The 19143-nt window shown below is 44.8% G+C and overlaps 1 protein-coding gene across 6 annotated transcripts in view; it reads left to right on the top strand.

Moving 5' to 3' along the window:
* Nucleotides 1–19143, top strand: part of LOC144679921 (uncharacterized) — a 106402-nt gene that overhangs the window by 73931 nt on the left and 13328 nt on the right. For all 6 annotated transcript variants that reach the window (XM_078540886.1, XM_078540884.1, XM_078540888.1 and 3 more), the window contains 3 exons: nucleotides 545–829; nucleotides 8057–8142; nucleotides 18264–18347. In XM_078540886.1, the coding sequence (XP_078397012.1) occupies nucleotides 545–829; nucleotides 8057–8142; nucleotides 18264–18347 (455 nt within the window). The remainder of the gene's footprint in view (nucleotides 1–544; nucleotides 830–8056; nucleotides 8143–18263; nucleotides 18348–19143) is intronic.

Below are 19143 nucleotides of genomic sequence, written 5' to 3' on the forward strand. Positions count from 1 at the left end.
GACACCTCTGATAGTGTAGTGTTCCCTCAGTACTGTACTGGAGTGTCAGCCTAGATCATGTGCTCCATTCTCTGGAGTGGGACTTGAATCTTTTGATTCCAAGGCAGGGGTAGCCTGAACTTTAAATCAACGTTCTCACTAACTTGCATTGATCTCAAGTTGCTGATGCAGATCTTGATGTTCAGTGCTAGGACTTAGCCACAGGTCTAGGAATAGCCTTTTCCAAACATTCAGGCCCACAAAATTCAAACAGGAGAACCCAATGATGAAGAAATATAAGCATAGTTAGATCCTGAACGTTCATGAGCTGGATTCCTTGAATTTGGAAGCCACAAATGGCTCACAGACTTGTCTTTTAAAACCAAAGTTTGGAATCATTTCAAAACCACTTGGCTATTTTTCCTTCCCTTGTCAACTTGGTGGTGCTTTGGCCTATAGCCTGTTTCATTTCACCTTGGTTTCTCAGCATTAAAAAGTAAATTAGTCCAACTTGTAGTGGAAAATATTCTGTCTAGCAAAATCTTCAAAAGACCTATTTTTGTAGCCTTGCAGATATCTGCACAGTTGGAGCAGTGCCGTAGGACTGAACATCCACACTCTGTCCGAGCTGAAGCCAGATCCTTGGACATTGAGACCAGCCGCCGGATACACCACGCTTTTAGTCCGTCAGATTCAAGTTCCTCCAGTGAGAATGAGCTGCCGTTCCCGATCCCGCTTAGAGATGCCAGGAGCAGGATCTCTCCCCAAGATGACTCCATAAAAACAGAATCTAATGAATCCCAGATCCCGGTGAGGCAAAGGATACATGAAACCACCTCTGTCAACAAAGGTAATTATTGTTCCTTCCTTCAGGGAAGGGAATCTTTTGTCCTGGCCTATTTGTGACTCCAGTCCCACACCAATGTGGTTGAGTCTTGTCTGTCCTCTGAAGTACCTAGCAAACCCTTTCTTCTCAATCACCACCTCCTTAATGTAAGTAGAAACGGGCATATGTCTTGACCTTGTCAGCAATGCCCACATCCCAAGAATATTTTTTCTAAATCTATCTATAATGCAAATAAGGAGGTTCCTTCTGAAATACAGGATTTGAGGACAAAGGCCTAGGCTTTAAAGGGAGAATCTCTGCTGGGGCCTGCCTCAGAGTGGTCCCTCACACGACTCAGAGTGATTTAACTGCAAGTAATGGAGAGTTGGGCCAAACTAGGGGCAGAGTTTTATTCGGACAGGCCTCTGGACCTACTGGGAGAAAGCTGCTGTGCATGCCTGTTTTTAAAAATCTTTTTGCAATCCCTATATAAAATAACCTGTTTATTGCTGGTTGGGGCTGTGCTCTGGGAGTATTTGCAGATGCCTCTCTTGATATCCTGCAGGCTCTCCTCTTCCCCCATGACCTTTGAACTCTGGATGCCAGGCCTGACAGTGGAGGCTGTGGTATTCCTCACCTAATTATCATAAAACATGGACAGGTATAGTCAGCCTTGATGGAACCTGCTATCGGAAATGGGTAGGGTTAGGACCAGGTGTGTTACGTTTTCCAGCCCAGACCAATTGAAAAACTGGTGAGGTGTGGAAGGCCTATGTCAGTGCTAGCTGGGACCTGTCCAATACTGTGAATCTGGTTTATAGTTCACTGTTGCTCTTGGCACTCAAACTCAAGAGTCGGTATTCAGGAAGCTTGTTGAAAAGCTAACGATGTGTTCGTGTAAGGGAACTGGGGTAAAATTAGATTTGGCATTTAACTTATACCACTGTGAAGCATCAATCAGTGGAGATGGTATATTGCTAGGTCAGCTGAGGAGGCCAGTTAATAGTTGGTCAATTATTTTGGAAATACACAGGTGTTGGCAATGTTTGATTAAGGACTAAGAAACTCTTTCGAGTTATCAACAGTCACAGATTGCAACTCTTTCGAGTACAATCACAGTTCTTGGTTTTCCGGGAGTAGGACATGAACCCACAACCCTCTGATTCAAAGGCGAGGGTGCTATGAACTGAGCCACAGTACTAAGAACACATATAGAGTCAGGCCCCATTTTAATTTGATTTTTGTAAGTTTCCTTTGTGATTTTGCCTTTTTTGTTTGCAGTATCCCTTTAAGGGGCTGCCCCTTTAATTTGTCCCTGATTTGTTAGTTTGTTTTCTTTTCTGTTAATTTGTTATATACAAAAGAGAATAAAGAGAGTCAGGCCCCGGGGAGCATTGTTTTAATTTGATTAGTTATGTTTCCTTTTAAAGTTAAATTTTTGTTACAGTGCCGCACCAGGGGCTGTCACCCCCTTTTATTAGTTTATTTTATTGATTTACAGTTTTCTTTAAAAGAGTATATAGAGAGAGTCAGCCTCCCTCAGGGACCTGGGCCTCACAATTTGAGCCGTCTTGCAGAAGTTGTCCTCGTGCCTTTTCATTCGGCGCAGGAGAGCTTCTTGTATGGGCTGCTGCTGCACACCCTTCACGTCCTCACCCTAAGCAACCATCCGGACATGCCATGGTGTTCCGGCCTGCCATACGACGGTGGGGGAGGGCCCCAGTGGAGTGTTCTCTACCTGGGAGTTCCCTCCTTTTCCATTGGGGATCTGGTGTGGAGGGCATTGCACGCAGCAGTTCCATGCATTAGGAGGTTAAGATGGCTCACGGACTACCAGGCCGCCTGTGTTTGCTGCGGCCTTGGGGAGTCCGTGTTCCATATTTAAATAGAGTGGCTGAGGTTGCAGCCCCTTTTTTGGCTATTTGAAGCGGCTGCTCCTCAAATCTTGGCTGCGCTTGCCCCTGATTCCTGATTTTAGGTCACCCTGTACGGAGGGGGGCAGGGAGTGAGGAGGACCTCCTTGTAAGCCTGCTCCTGGGCCTGACAAGGTGGTCATTTACAAGCCCAGGCAGTGGGTGGTCAAGGGGGTCATCTGGTCTGTCTGCCCCACTTCTGCAGCTATGTTCGTGGCTGGGTGGCCCTGGAGAGGGAGCATGCGGTGTCCACCGGTAGGCTTGAGGCCTGCAGCGGCTGCGGGGTCTGGAGTGCCTTATTTGCTCTGGGAATGACATTTTAATTTGATTTTGTAAGTTTCCTTTGAAGTTTTGTTATAGTTAAAGTGCCCCACCAGGGGCTGTCACTCCCTTTAATTAGTTCATATAACCAAAATAAATGGTTATTTTGAAAGCCCCCAGGAACACCATTTGAATTTGATTAATTACGTTTCCTTTTAAAGTTTAATTTTTGTTACAGTGCTGGACCAGGGGCTATCAATCCATTTTATTAGTTTATTTTTTTGATTTACAGTTTTCTTTAAAAGGGCATATATAGAGAGCCAGCTTTCCTCGGCCCCACAAATTGAGCCATTTCACGGAACCCCCACACCCCGCCGTGCCTTTTAAATCTGCGTGGAGGGGTTTCCTGTATGGGCTGCTGCTGGACACCCTTCACATCCTCGCCTTCGCCTACTGTCCGGACATGCTGTGGTGTTCCGTCCTGCCATCCGACTGTGGTGGGGGGTCCCCAGTGGAGGGCGCTCCACGTGGGAGTCCTCCCCCTTTTCCATTGTAGATCTAGTTTGGAGGGTGCTGCATGCATCAGATCTGCACAACCATAGGTTACGATGGTTCATGGACTCCTAGGCCGCCTGTATTTTCTGTGGCCTTGAGGAGTTCATGTTCCATGTGTCCGTAGATTGTGGGGTTTACACTCCCATTTTAATTATCTGAGGGAGTAGATCCTTATATTTTGGCTGCACTTCAGCCCTATGCTCCTGACTTTTGGCCACCCAGTGTGGAGGGGGGGCAAGTAGGTAAGAGGACCTCCTTGTAAGCCTGCTCCTGGGCCTGGCCAAGCCGGCCCTTAACAGGCCCAGGCAATGGGCGGTCAAGAGCTTCGACCGTCTATACATCTTCTGCGGCTGTGTTCCCAGCTGTGTGTCCTTGGAGAAGGAGAACATGGTGTCCACTGGCACACTTGAGGCCTTCCATGACCGGTGGGCACTGCGGGCGCTGCTGTGCTTCATCAGCCCCTAAAACCGTGTTTTGATTTAGTTTGGAAAGGTTCCTTTAAATTTTTCCCTTCATTACATTGCCCCTTTAAGGAGCTGTCAATTTGTTTCACTTAGTTAATTTGATTAATTGTTCTTAGTTCATGGGCACTGAAGAGTATAAGGAGAGTCAGGCTCCCTCAGGAACCCTGACCCCACAATTTGAGTCATCTTGTGGAAATTCCCCCCGTGCCTTGTTGATCTGCTCGGAGGGGTTTCTTGTATGGGCTACTGCAGCACACCCTTCACTTACTCGCCCTTGTCAACCATCTGGACGCACTGTGACATTCCGTCCCACCACCCAGAGGTGGTAGCCCCCCTCCCCCCCCCCCCCCCCCCCAGTGGAGGGCTCTCTACATGAGAGTCCTCCCCTTTACCATCGAGGATTTGGTGTGGAGGTGTTGTATGCAGTAGCCCCATACAATTGTAGGTTAAGATGGTTTGTAGACTCCCATTATCTGCAGCCTTGAGTAGTCCATGTTCATGTGTATATAGACTGTGTGAGGTTGCAAACCCTTTTTTGATTAGCTCCTGCCTTGAGGAGTCTGTGTTCCATGTTTATGTAGGATGTGTGAAGTTGCAGCCCCTGTTTCAAGGACCTTCTCGTTAGCCTGCCCCTGGGTCTGGCCAAGGTGGCCATTAACAGAACTGGGCAGTGGGTGGTTAAGGGGGTCTTTTGAACTGACTCCCTGCCCCTATTCTGTGGTTGTGTCCATGCTTGGGTGTCTTTGGAGAGGGAACACATGGTATCCACTGGTACGCTGGGGGCCTTTCGTGGCTGGTGGGCAGCGCAGGGGCTGGAGTGCATCATTAGCCCTGGTAACGTTACTTTAATTTAATTTGATAAGTTTCTGTTAAAGTTTTTGATTTTGGTTATAGCGCCCCTTTAAGGGGATGCTAATTAGTTTATCAGTCAATTTTATTTTAGTTTGCTCTAAAGAGTATAAAGAGAGTCAGCTAACATTGGGTTAGTAGGAGGCAGAGATATGCAATGCTGCATCCTGTGACTTACCCTGTTAATGAGGAAAAGATCTGCATCCTGTTTTGTATTTCACCATCTGGCTTGGATCCAGTTAACAATGTTATGCTAACATGTGGATCAGATTTCACCTGCAGCACTGCTTCCAGTCATCACCAAGACACAGGCTGATCCCTGGTTTCAAAGGTTTGAGTGATGAGGAAAGGCTGGAGAGATTTGGGCTATTTAGCCTTGAAAGGAGATGACTGACCTTAAATGCCACTGATAAGTTAGTACAGTGCAGTTCAAGGATACTAGAAGAAGGGTGCACAGGCTAAAACCATTCAGAGCAGCTGTCAGGACAAGCTTCACACTGAGTGATCCAACACTCAGTAGGATGAGCTAAGATGGGCCAGATGGCATTCCTCACCAGGATTTGTTTTGTGACCTGCTAAAGAAACATAGTGGCTGAATTTACAGGTGGTGGGATGCTGGGTATTTCTGCTGGCAACTATCACATCATTTTCCAAACACCCTTTCCCCCAGAAGGAATGTGTTGTCACCTTCCAAACCTGTACAGATCTTTCCCAAAACACAATATTTGAATCTCTCCAAAGTGATTTTTGCCTTGCCACAGTATTGAAACAGCTCCTACCAAAGTCACAATTAACATCCGATGTGACTGTGACAAAGGTAAGCTATCTGTTCCTCATCCTTCTTGACCTGTTTGCAGCCTTTGACACAGGTTGACCACCATCCTCCTCCAACTCCTTTCCACCATCGCCCAGTTGGGTAGAACTGCATTCGCCTGGTTCCATTCTTACCTATCTAATTGTACCCTGAGAATCAGCTGCAATGACTTCTCTTCCCACTGCTGCCCCATTACCTCTGGTGCTCCCCCAACGAGCTATCCTTGGCCCCCTCTTGTTTCTTATCTAAATGCTGCCCCTCGACCACCTCATCTGGTTATGGTTTTCAACCAGCCTGCCGCACCACCACTATCTCTCTCAACTCCTCCGCTATCCCAGACTGCTCGTCTGACATCCATTATTAGATGAGAAAAAATTTCCTCCAATTAAATATTAGGAAGAGCAAAGCCATTGTCTCCAATCCCCATCACAAACCTTCTTTTTCCCTAGTCACCAACTGCATCCCTGTTCCTAGCAATTCTGAGGCTGAATCAGACTGTTCACAACCTTGGTTTCATGTTGCTGTGCTTCTCTAACTCTTGGTTGAAAGGCCACTTTTCAAATGGATTTCAACTAATCGACCCCAATCTAAATTCTAACACTATCTAATACTCATAATATGAAGGTGCTGCATGTATAGAGTGCTTTAATAATGCTTTTAAGAAAGCAATTATTTATTTAGAGTAGCAATTTGAAGACAATTACGCTAATGTAGAAAGTAACTAAACCAGAGAAAAGCTAAGTGTGACTCTACAAACATTCTAGTGCATACTAACTGAACTGCTTTAATGTGATTAAAGAGTGCCTCTTAGTGGCATAACCTACTCAGTCAGTTCACAGGTCACATCCACTACAAACAGCTGTTGGCCAAATCTGTGTTAACAGCAGTCACTCAATATTTAGACGTTCAACAGGCTTAAAGTAGGTTATTCTTTTAATTTGGAAAACACCTTCCTATAAACAGATGAGTTTCCTCCAATTCTGTTGCAGAGTACTTAATTGAACATGGCATCCTCAGAAATATTTTACAGACTGGCGCACACCCAGCCCATGCAGTTTTTCAGTGTTATTTAATCATGCGAGTCATTTACATTATTGCAACATAATGGAAGATTTAAGTAAGTCAAACTGATAGCTCTTCTACGATTACAAGATTCAAACAAAAGATTAATATAAACAGAAAATGCTGGAAATTCTCAGTAGGCCAGGCAGCATCATAATGGTATTTTTCCACCGCATGAGTCCAAATTGAATGCAGCCTAGCCTCACACCTCTGCTCCTTTAAAGTAAATGTGGGACTCACTTCTGAACACCACCATAACACAGATCATCATGAAGAAGGCTGAGCAGTCGGAAGCTTTGGGGGTGGACATTTTGCCAGCTACTCGTGGGACAAACACTAACGACCATTAATTTATACAAAGTGGGTTGCTTGTCTTTTTTGTCTTTCTATTCATAACTCCACCTTGTGTTTATCTCTTTCCCCACCTCCCCCTAGAGAGATAAATTAAAGTCTCTACAGATCCATATGTGGACCCCGTGTTTAAGAAACACTGCCATATTTGACCCCAAGATGAGCCTCCGACCACATACCCTTGTCTGTTTCCACATCTGTAACATCACCTGGCTCTGTCTCACCTGCTGGTGAAACCCTTTGTTATCTCTAGACTTGACAATTCCAACACACTCCTGGCTGGAACCCATATTTCACCTTCCATAAACTTGAGGTCATCCAAAACTCTGCTACCTGTGTCCTAAAAAAATCCTGTTCACCCATCACCCCTGTGCATGTTGACCTACTTTGGGTCCTGGTTATATAACGTCTCACTTTTAAAATACCCCTTGTTTTCAAATCCCTCCAAGAGTATTGGGAGATATGGAGCAAAGACAGGTAAATAGAAATTACGCATAGCTCTATTTGAATGACATAATTGGCTCAAGGGGTTGAATGGCCTACTCCTGTTCCTGTTTTCCTTTCTCTCTCCAGAAATGCCTGGTTCAAGAGCTAGTTAGATGCACCCTGTCTGGATAATGCAGCTGAGCTGTAAGAAGGAACCAATCAAACATGTGAACAACTAATAGGTTAAAGAGCATAGAGAAAGAGCTGAGAAGTGGGATTCGAGTACATAAAGAGCTTTATGATGCCACTGGGGAAGACCTTTATGATATCATAGCAGGGGGAGTGCTAAACAAAATGGCCAGTCCCTGCCTTCCTCCAACCAGTGGCTCTTGGCTACAGAACACGACATCAGGGATTGAATGAGGCACCGATAAATGCCCAAATATTTCAATTTCTGGGGCAAGTCAATGTTGTGCTTCCCATTTAATATTGCCTTTTTTCTCAAGTATATTTTTGATGTGCCACTCTCACTAATACTGCTGCTTTGTGTTGCCAGGGTCTTGCAATGAATCAGACAGCGATGACTCAGTACCTGAACTTGAGGAGCCTGAGGTCCCAGTTCCAATAGCTGGACAGGAACAGGTTTGTGAAAGCCTTTTCTGAATGGCAGTAGCCGGCTACAGCTGTAGTGTAAGGGTCCTACACCATAACGTGATTGGAATGCTGATTCAAGGCCTGGGTAATTCCACTCATGAAAAGCTTTAGCCCTCAGCCACGAGAACTGCTGCATAGAAGCTCCTGGGAGTAGCCATTTTATGTAACTTCCTTTGAGGATTTCCAAATTGTCTGTTCCTATCCTATGTTGTGCAATAACATAACAATCCACTGCTGTGACATTTTGAATGGGAAATACTGACTAATATAATCAGATACAATCATTTGAACTTTGGGATGTGGATTTGAATGCAATCCAATTTGATCCCCTCACTCTGTTGGTTATAAAGGTCTTAAGTTATGGATGTCCTTATGGATAGTTCCCAGTGGAGGTGGGCTTACAATGCATAATGTCTAGAACTCACCTCATATTTGCATTAAAATGACAATCTTACTTAAGCATCGTTAAGACACATTTTCTACAGGTCATTATGGAAGTTAGGAATTGAAGTGCATGGAGAACATAAAGAAATTTCTGCCATTTATGGTATCCTGAGTTTTCTGCCCTGTGAAAAAAATTATTTTATTTGAACTAATGTTCTGGTGTTATTTGGCAGTCGTTAAACATCAATTGAGGGCTTGTTACGGACTTTTTAATGTCAGGGATACCTATTTTCCATTGAGTGCTACACATATTCCATTGGTCTACGTTGCTCCAAGCCTGACACAAAGTTCTGTATATTTCCGGGATAAGCTAACGTGCTGGATGTTGTAAGGTGTTGGGCATCATTCATTAGTAGGTCTTATTAAGGTATTTGTAATCTTAGGTAGCTCAACAGTGAGTATTTATCAACTACTAGAAACTATATACATAGATACAGGTCCAAGCTGGGAGTTCTACACAGCTCTGTCCAACGCTACACTAATCCCTAGGTACAAGTCATGTGTCCTCTTACATCACTGTACTCTGTCCCATTTTAACCTTTTATGTGCCAGATCCTTATACTACATCTCTCCCCAAGTCTTTATTCAACGTATTTACAAGTTACCGCAGTTTACCCCATGTATTTACATCACTACTACTACTACTCCATCTCCCCCCACCCCCTTCAAGCCTCTGAGTTCATAGTTTCAGGTGGTCTGGAGGCTTTATAACCCTTCCATATCTTGTTCTCACTACTGTCGGAGGAGTGGTAGCAACAGTTGCTGCAGTAAATTTTGTTGAATTGGATGTTGTTCTGACATCTGGGTGTGTTTTCATCCTCTCCATTCTTTGGCATTGAATTGCTCTTAACGATTCCCCAATTGTAGTGATAGATGGTGGTTGGTTTATGGTGTAGATGAACTCTTGCCTCATCTCTATAGTGGTTTTTTTTCTCCTCTTCCTTCGTGCGGCTCACCGTGATGCACGCTGGAATGGAAGATGGCTCTTCCTGTTGTGAGGATGTGACTTGGTAGTAAGCTTACCTTTCCTTTGGGCTGTGTGGTATGCTGTCACGACCTCATGAAATCCTTTTGGGATCTTCTGTGCGTTTTGATGTTTTGGCTGATTTTGCAAATTTTGCAGACGGTTCGTTGATTCCTTGCCTAGCTATTATATCGCCAGCTATAGGGCCCCCGCTAGATTCTGCTCACTCTGCACACTCTTGAGTTTTGAAGCTGGACTTCCACAGGATTCTGCTGCAGTGAGTAATTAATTTTTGCCTTCAGCTTCTAAGCCTTTCTTTGGAGCTTTTCTCTGGTGATTTCCTTCTGCGCCTTCGCTTCTTGAGCTTTTCCTCAGGTCACAATGTGTCTTTGATTCTTTTTCCTTCGGTTTTTGAGTATTTTAATTTTCTTCTGCAGTCTCAGCAAGGTTTTGAGTTGTTCTTTTTGCTGCCACCATGTTGTAAGGTGTTGGGTGTAGTTCAGTAGGTCTTATTAAGATATTTGTAGTCTTAGGTAGTTCAAGAGTAAATATTTATTAACTACTAGAAACTATATACTTAGGCACAGTAAATGTCCAAGCTAGGAGCTGACTCCATGCTTGGCTTTGTCCAACACCACACTGACCCCTAGTTGCTGGTCATGTGTTCTCTTACACTACTGTGTGGAGGGTACTGTACTCAATCCCATTCTTTATGTACCAAATGCTGCATCGGAAAGTCTTCATATAATCATGTAGCACAGAAGGAGGCCATTTCTGTGGCATCTCTTTGAAAAAGCCATCCAATTAGTCCCACTTGCCCATTTTTTCCCAGTAGTCCTACAAATTTTCTCTTTTCTAGTATATATTCAGTTCCCTTTTGAACGCTGCTATTGAATTTGCCTTGAGCTGCATTTATTGAAACTGCAAGTCTAAGGGGAGCACTTCCAACATACGTGCATATGCTGTCAGTGATATCATAGTCAGACTTCCTAGGCAGCTGCCTGCACTAAAAATGGCTTCTGTCTTCACAAGGTCCTCACGGGCCAGCATACAGAAGCTGAGAGGACTGAGAGAGCACCAATTGACACATTCTCTTTGGCAGCCTCCTGCCTGCTGCCCTTTTGCTGCTTCCTGCTTGCTGCCTTGCTCACCTCTCCCATCCCACTTGCCTCTCCGAGTCCTACCCCGCTCGCCAGTTCAGCCCCCTTGTTGACTCCCATTCGCCGTCCCACTCGCCTCTCCTACCCCGTTCCCCTCTCCCACCCTTCTCACTTCTCCTGCCCTGCCCACTGGCCCCTTGCTACTTCTAAGTGGGTGAACCGTGGTGATGTCACCGTACTTGATGGCATCACCTTGCTCTTGCCCAATCGGTTTTGGAATGGATACCGGCAATGAAGGAGTGGGTGCATTTTTGATGATGTCATATACGATCTGACCAGACTTTCCAGCGGTGGCAGGAGCTATGGTGCTATTCTCACTCCCTTAACCTTCTATATTTTAAGGAGAAAGCTGAAAGACCTCAGCCATTGTATCATAGAATTATTCAGCACCTGAGAAGCCTATTCAGCCCATTGTATCTGTACTGGCTCTTTGGAAGAGCTATCCAAATAGCTTCACTACTCTTTTCCCACGGACCTGCAAATTTCCTTTTGAAAGTAATTATTGAATCTGCTTCCACCATCCTTTCTGGCAGCACAATCCAGATCATAACATGCTGTGTAAACAAAAAAGTTAATTCTTTATGTTGCTTCTGGTTGTTTTTCCAGGTACTTTAAGTCAGTGTCCTCTGGTTACTGATCCTGTGACAACTGGAACCAGTTTCTCATTATTTATTTATCAAAACCCTTCATAATTTTGAATGCCTCCTATTAAATCTCCTCTTAACTTTCTCTGCTGTAAGGATGACATCCTTCCTTAGGTGTGGCCAGAACTGGCCACAATACTCCAGCTGGGGCTTAACCAGTGATTTATAACGGTTTAACATAACTTCCTTGCTTTTGTATTTCATGCCTATGAAACCAAGGGATTTGCGTGACTTGCTAACAGCCTTCTCAACTTGTCCTACTATCATCAAAGGCTGCATTTGTGAGCCCGCAGTTGCTCTGTTTCTGCACTCCCTTTAAAGTTGTACCATTTGGTTAATATTGATATGGCTGCCATATGTGACAACCTGTAACACTGCAGGAAACAGAGGGAAGAGTGCAGCTTCTCATGTTAGCTGCTCTACTACCACTACTGGGGTGCGTACACAGTCTAAACAGCAACCAACTGTCTCTGATTTGAGGATCAATGTTGCAAAGGCTGAGGCTGTCTAGGGATGTGGTCAATGACCTGTGGGCTCAGGCTGATCAACCCATGTCACCTCCAGATTGATGATTTTCAGTTAGCACAAGCCTTCCTGTGACAGTCAAAGCAATATACTCAAATACTGTGGTGGCAACTTACGACCAAATCTCACAATGATCTGTCCTGCTACTTCTCTGGCACCTTCTCCACCTCATCTTGTTCCACATGTTTTGCTTCTCCTTTAAAATCTTCATTCTGTATCGTTCGCTATGGCTCCATGTCAAGTTTACCTTTAATGCCCTCCTCTCCAATGAAAGACATACCCCCTCCCACCCTGGATGTTTTTGCTCTCTAAAGTTCAAGGGACACGGGCTTGATTGAGAGTATATGGTGCAAAACTGGTTCAGCCATTCATTGCTAGATCCTCCCAAGCCCTCAACCATATTGTTGCCTCCAGAATTGATGTCCATCTTTCTTGTAACTCCATGCTTGAGCGTCTCCAGTCAGACTTCCACTCTTCTGCAGCACAGAAAAGACCCTAATCAAAGCCATCAATGACATCCTCTGTGACTGCGCATATGACTATGGCGCTTTATCCACCTCATCCTACTAGACCCCTCTGCAGCCTTTGACATAGTTGACCGCACCATCCTCCTTTCACCTCTTTCCTCTAATGTCCAGCTGGAAGGGACTTCTCTCACCTGTTCCCACTCTTCCCTATCTGTTATAGCAAAATAATCTTCTGCAATAGCTTCATTTCCTACTGCCAAACTGTTGCCTCTGGAATCACCCAAGGATCTATCCTTCTCCCCTCCTATTTCTCATTGACATGCTCCCCCCGGGAGACATCATCCAAAGAGACTAGGCGGAATTTAATGGTCGTGGAGTAGGCCCATCCACTGGCTAGAAAACTGGTGGAAACCTTGTCCCGGCCGTTTATGGGAGACCCAATGGGATTAAGTCCTAATCGTGCACTTACCTTGCTGCCGTCAAGCTTCCAGATTGCTCTGAGGGGAGTTTCCCTCAGAAAATCCTGTTGTGTCTGTCCTGCCTCTGAGAGCTGCTGGCCAATCAGAGGCTGGCAGCTCTTCAATACTGGCAGTACCCCCAGCAGCAGTGGCCACTGCCAGTACTGCAGGGGGCCCAGCAGAGGATTGACGATGGAGCTCCAGGAATAAGGTAAGTGGAGTGGTTGTGCTTGGGCCAGACATGGAGGCCCTGGCGAGGAGGTGGAAGGGGGCTAGTATTAGGGCAGGTAGGGTATTCATCCGCGGGCAGCCCATTCCCCCGGTGAGTCTCTCCGTTAAGCATGGGCTGCCCAAGTTGAAGGGACCCTGCGCTCACTGCCCCGCCCCACACCGAGCTAAATACCAGTGGTGGCGGGATGAGGCCCTATTGTGGCTACTTCAGGGCCTCAGTTGGTCTCAGGGTGGGAAAGCTGTCCCTGGGCTTTCTAGCCGTAGACTAAATCAGAGGGAGGAGGGAAGGTGGTGGGATCCCCATCCCTCATCTTCCCGCCCAATGACATGGCAACCACCACCCCCACCTTCGAACTGCCTTGGGGGTGGGGAAACATTAAATTCTGCCCATTTTTCCAAATTCCAAGATGTACATAGGAACAGAAGTAGGTCATTTAGCTTCTCCAGTCATTCAATGAGATCTTGGTTGAGCTGTGACCTAACTCTTTTGGTCCCTGTCCTTCAATACCTTCGGATAGCAAAAATCGTATCAATCTCAAATTTAAAATTTACAATTGATCTAGCACCAGCTGCTGTTTGCAAAAGAGATTTTCAAACTTCTACCACCCTTTTTGTGTAGAAATATTTCTTAATTTCACTCCTGAAAGTTCCTGCTGTAACTTTTAGACTATGCTCCCTAGTCCAAGACTTCCCAACCGGTGGAGATAGTTTTGTTGTCTGTCTGCCTTATCTGTTACCTTTAATTTCTTGGAAACTTCGATCAGATTGCCCTTTAACCTTCTAAATTTCAGGGGATACGACCCTAGTTTGTATAATCTCTCCTTGTAATTTAAACCTTGGAGACCAGGTATCATTCTGGTAAACCTATGCTGCACTCCCTCTAAGGCTAATATATCCTTTTTAATGAATGGTACCCAGGACTGCTTGCAGTAACCCCAGGTATGGCCTTTGTATAGCTAAGCATGACTTCTGCACCCTTGTATTCTAGTCCTTTAGATCGAAAGACTAGCATTCCATTAGCCGTTTTATTTTATTATTTTCAGTGCTTGTTCATGAGATTTCAATGATCTATTTACCTGGACCCTCGGGTTTCTTTGGGCCTCCAATGTTTCTAGTTTTTCCCCATTTAGAAAGTATCCTGTTCTATCTTTTTTATGTTCAAAGTGGATGACCTCACATTTACCTATGTAGAAATCCATTTGCTGCAGTTTTGCCCATTCATCTAATCTATCAATATCTTATGTAATTTTATGCTTCCATCTATACTGCTTACAGTGCTACCTATCTTTGTGTCATCGGCAAGTTTGGATATGTGGCTTTCTATCCCATTATCTAAGTCATTATTAAATGCCATAAATAGTTGAGTCCCCAACACAGATCCTTGTGGGACACCACACATCTTGTCATTTTGAGTAACTGCCCTACTCGCTGTCTCCTTCTGCTCTGCCAGTTTCCTATCCAGGTCAATATTTTACTTGCAGTTTCAAGGGCTTCAACTTTAGCTAATAGTCTCTTACAAGGACCTAATCAAATGCTTCTGGAAGTCCATATAAATAACATCATAGACATTCCCCTGTCCATTGCTTTAGTCATCGCTTCAAAAAATTTAATCAATTTCGTTAGGCGTGAGCTCTTTACAATTCCATGATTATCTGAAAATTTTCAGGTTAGTCACATCCTTAATTATAGACTTGAGTAATTTATAGACTATAGCTGTAAGATTTTCTCTTTTATAAATGCCCAAAGGTAAAGAGGTCTTGTGGCAGTAGGTAGTGTCCCTGCATCTCAGCTAGAATCTCTGGGTTCAAACCCCTCTCCAGGACTTGATGGCCAAGGAAGATGTGTTCGTAACATGGCCAAACAGACTGAGTATCAATCTGCAAATCCTTCCAGCATACATCAATGGCAGGCAGTACAAGCAGAGAGATTACTGGTCAACCATGTAATGGAATGAAAATTGGAGCATTTACCATAGCTATCCATAGCTCTGGACTACAACGTACTTGTAAAAGTGTGTGTTCTCACTGCAACTTGGACTCCTTGAGAGGCCGATTGGCTCAGTTGGCTGGATGGCGTGGTGTGGATCAGATTGGTGCCACCAGCACAGGGTTCAATTTCTGTGCTGGCTGGGGTGGATTAAAGAGCTATCTCCCTGCCCTACCCGTGGTGGAGATTACAGTGCTGTGGGTCAGACCTGCCTCAGGCAGAGAGCTCAAGAAGAAGAATAAACACCCAGTGCTGAACATGGGGCACTGTGGCCCCCACCCCTTGGCTAACAAGTTGGGGGTGGGGCTGGGAAGCTGACTGAGGGGAAGAATGGCTGCCCCGCAGTGGCATTCCTGCCCCTCAGAGATAGGAGGTCTTCTAGCCTCAGGGACAGCTGCTGGCCAATGAGAGGGAGTGGTACTGCACTCGGGCAATGAGCAGGTGAACTGCAATGGATTGGAATTGCTAGGGTTTGAGAGGCTATGGGGGGAGTGCAATCTGGTGGGTTACACCTTGGGAGGCCGCACAGGGGGCTAGTTAAGGAGAGACCCACCCCACCCCCTGGCCGTCACTAGCTTGACCAGGGAAACTTGTCGAGCTGGCCGCTTGGCTTGGGCCTCAGCTGCCACCAGTTAAATGCTGGTGGCAGTGGGATGAGGCCCTTAAGTGGGCATTAACTGTCCATTTAAGGGCCTCAAATGGCCCACTGGCAGGTGGGCCACCACTAGTATAATTGCAGTGGGGGCAGGGCCGAAGGGCTTGGTGGCTGACAGGCCACCTGCTGGATTTATCGTGCCCATCACCCACCTTCAAACCCACTGGTGGGGGAGTGTTAAATCCAGCCCTCAGTTAAATCTATGGTTTATTTTATCTGCGAATTACTAAAGAACAAATTGTTGGCTCATTCAAAAGGATGTTGTATTTAATGGGGTTAATTTATTTGTACCCACAATTACAGATTGAAAACAATTTGAAATGAATGCAGAAAACTTAAAATGTTTACAAAAAATGATTACAGATTTGAGAGAAAAAGAAGAGAAAATAATTTAAAAAAAACAACAGAACGACTCTACCTCCAGCAAATGAATGCTTCAACAATGTTACTCTATCCCAGCAAGTAAATGCTTCAGCAATATCTAGGCTCAGAATGCTCAAATATGTTATTAGCCAGTAGTATAATCATCGAAGATGGCCAGTCCCCATTGATAGCAGACTCTACTTCAGACGCTCGGTCGGGTTTCTGATAGTCGATCGATTTCTCCTTTTCTCGACTGCAGTGTTCATCTCTTGGGACTCAGCAAAGATCTCCTATGTGTTCAATCTTTTATACCCTCTTCAGAGGATAGGATTAGTTTACTATATTGACAGGCCAGACTGCCCTATGAAGTTTTTAAAAGCATAATACCCAATTATATTATGTGCCTTTTGTTTAAACCATGATTCTGACCAACTGTCTTTTGATTTCTCCAGTAATTTTCTCTTATGTGAAGCCCTGTGCAGTCAATCTACCAGATTACTTTTATAATACTTTTATTTTGCTAAGTTGTGGTGTCTTTCCAAGGCCCAGTGCTCATAAATTCAGAACACTCGTGTCTCTTGTTTGCTTGCACTTTCTCTATTGGTTTTTCTGATAGCATTTGTTTTAATCGGTCAGCTCAGCCACCTAGTAGGTTTATTTTAAAAAGACTGAAATTTGCACAAGAGATTTTATTTTCATTCCAGTTTAGTTTTTTGCAGCGTATGACAGGTAAACTTTTCGCCATGAATTTGTTCAAAAAAATTTTTCTTGTCCTACAAGTAATTATCTCACCAATAGATGTTGGGCTTGTTGGTTTATAACTCCCTGGTTTCCCTCTGTCAACTTACTTAAATAGCAGAGTCCATTACCTCTCGCAAACACTCGACTGCCTCTATGTTGTCAGGCTGCTTGTTTGACATCCTATTGGCTGAATTTCCTCCAATTCAATATTGGGACGACCGAAGCCATTGCGTCTGATCTCTGTCACAAACTTGGCTCCATTGCTGCCCAATCCACTTTCCTCCCTGCTGTCTCAGACTGAACTAGACTGTTTGTAACCTTGGTGTTGTATTTAATTCTGCACTGGACTTCTGACCGAAATATCCATTCCATCACAAGGGCTGCCTACTTCCACCTATATAATATCACTATCTCTGCCATTTCCTTGGCTCATCTGCTGCTGAATTTCCCATTCTAGAGTTATTCTGTTGAAGAGTCATATGGACTCGAAACATTAACTGTGTTCCTCTCCGCAGATGCTGTCAGACCTGCTGAGTTTTTCCAGGTGTTTTTGTTTTGGATTTCCAGCATCCGCAGTTTTTTTGCTTTTGTCTATTTCAATGTTCTTTTCCACCCTCCTTACACTTGAGCTCATCCAACTCTGCTACTCATCCTGACTTGCATTAAGATCCACTCACCCATCACTCCTGTGCATGCTGACCTATTATTATCTCCTAGTCCACCAGTGCTTCAATTTTTAAAAAATTCTCATCCTTGTGTTCAAAACCCTCCCTATCTCTGTAATCTCCTCCAGTCCTACAACCCCCCCAAGAATTCTGAATTTCTTCAACTTTGTCTCTTTGGCATCCCTCACTCATGTTGCCCCACCATTGATGTCTGTGCCCTTCAGTCTTCTGGAGCTCTGCAATTCCTTCTCCACATTTCTCTCTTCCTTTAAGGCCATCCTCAAAACCTACCTCTTTGACCAAGCTTTTGGTAACCTGTTCTAATGTTTCCTTCTTTGTCTTGATGTCAAGTTTTCACTCCTATGAAGCACCAGGGGACATTTTACCACATTAAGGATAATAGATAAATACAAGATGTTGTTGACTCTGAGCTCTGAATATCTATTGATCAAGGTAGGAGTTTTACTCTGTATCTAACTCAGTACCATACCTAACCTTGGAGTGTTTGTTAGGACAGCTTTACTCTATCTCACTCATGCTGTACCTGAACAAAGTGTTTGGTGGAAAGTGCAGAGGGAGCTTTACTTTGTATCTAACGCTTGCTGTACTTGTCCTAGGAATTTTGATAGAACAGTGTAGAGGTAGCTATCTAACCCATGCTGAGCCTTAACAGAAAGTGTTTGATGCTGACACTTGTTTTCCATCCTGTGGCAATATTTTTTCTCATCAATGAGATCAACAGTTCCCACTGGTGTCTTTGCATGTTAAATATAAGCTTTTCTCTTTTAAAAAAAAATCACTTACAGTCACAGTTGGCCCAAGCAGTCGGGATTGGTGATGAGCTTGTCAGCAAAGCAAAGCAGAGCCGGAGCGAAAAGAAGGCACGAAAGGTGAGTCAAAACATACACCTGCGGGCACGTGGATACACACACACAGAAATACACAGATATTCACTCACAAGACACATGGGGCTGAATTTTCCCCCCATTGGTGGTGGGGGGGGGTTGTTGGGTGGGCACGAACCCAATTGGCGCCCTTGATCGGGGCCATGCCGCCATTTTATGTGGGCGGGCCAATTAAGGCCAGCCCAGCGTGACGCTTGCCCGGAAGCGCTGAGCGCTCCCTGTGTGGGCGGGGGGGGATTCCCTTTCATTCCTTTCATGCATGCGCACGAAAGAGCACAGAGATCTCCCTGAGGCAGTTTGACGTGTAAATTTAAATAAAGGGAAATAAAAACTTTTAAAACATGTCCCCTCATGTGACACTGTCACATGAGCTGGGACATGTGAAAGAATTATTTTTTAAATTTTTATTGACTTTTAAAACACTTCATGAAACCTTAACCCGCCCGTGGATGAGGTTTCATGAAAAATGCAAAGGCTGCGTGGGCTCTTCGCCTGCCTGCCAACCTTAAGGTTGGATGGGTAGCTCAGCTAATTGAATTAATTACTGTTTAAATGGCCTTAACAGGCCTTTGACAGCTCGGCAGGCATGCAGCCGACTTGGCTGCGTGTCCGCCGAACTGAAAATCTAAATGACGCGCGGTGACGTCGGGACACCCGCCCAACATCACTGCGCATCATTTTACGTGTCGGTGAGCGGGGGTAAGGCCTGCTCGCTGACTGGAGAATTCTGCCCATGAGCACCACACACAGTCAAAAATACAGACATGAATATGCAGTAACA

This window comes from Cetorhinus maximus, chromosome 4 (genome assembly GCF_964194155.1).
Source record: "Cetorhinus maximus chromosome 4, sCetMax3.hap1.1, whole genome shotgun sequence".
NCBI classification, from domain to species: domain Eukaryota; kingdom Metazoa; phylum Chordata; class Chondrichthyes; order Lamniformes; family Cetorhinidae; genus Cetorhinus; species Cetorhinus maximus.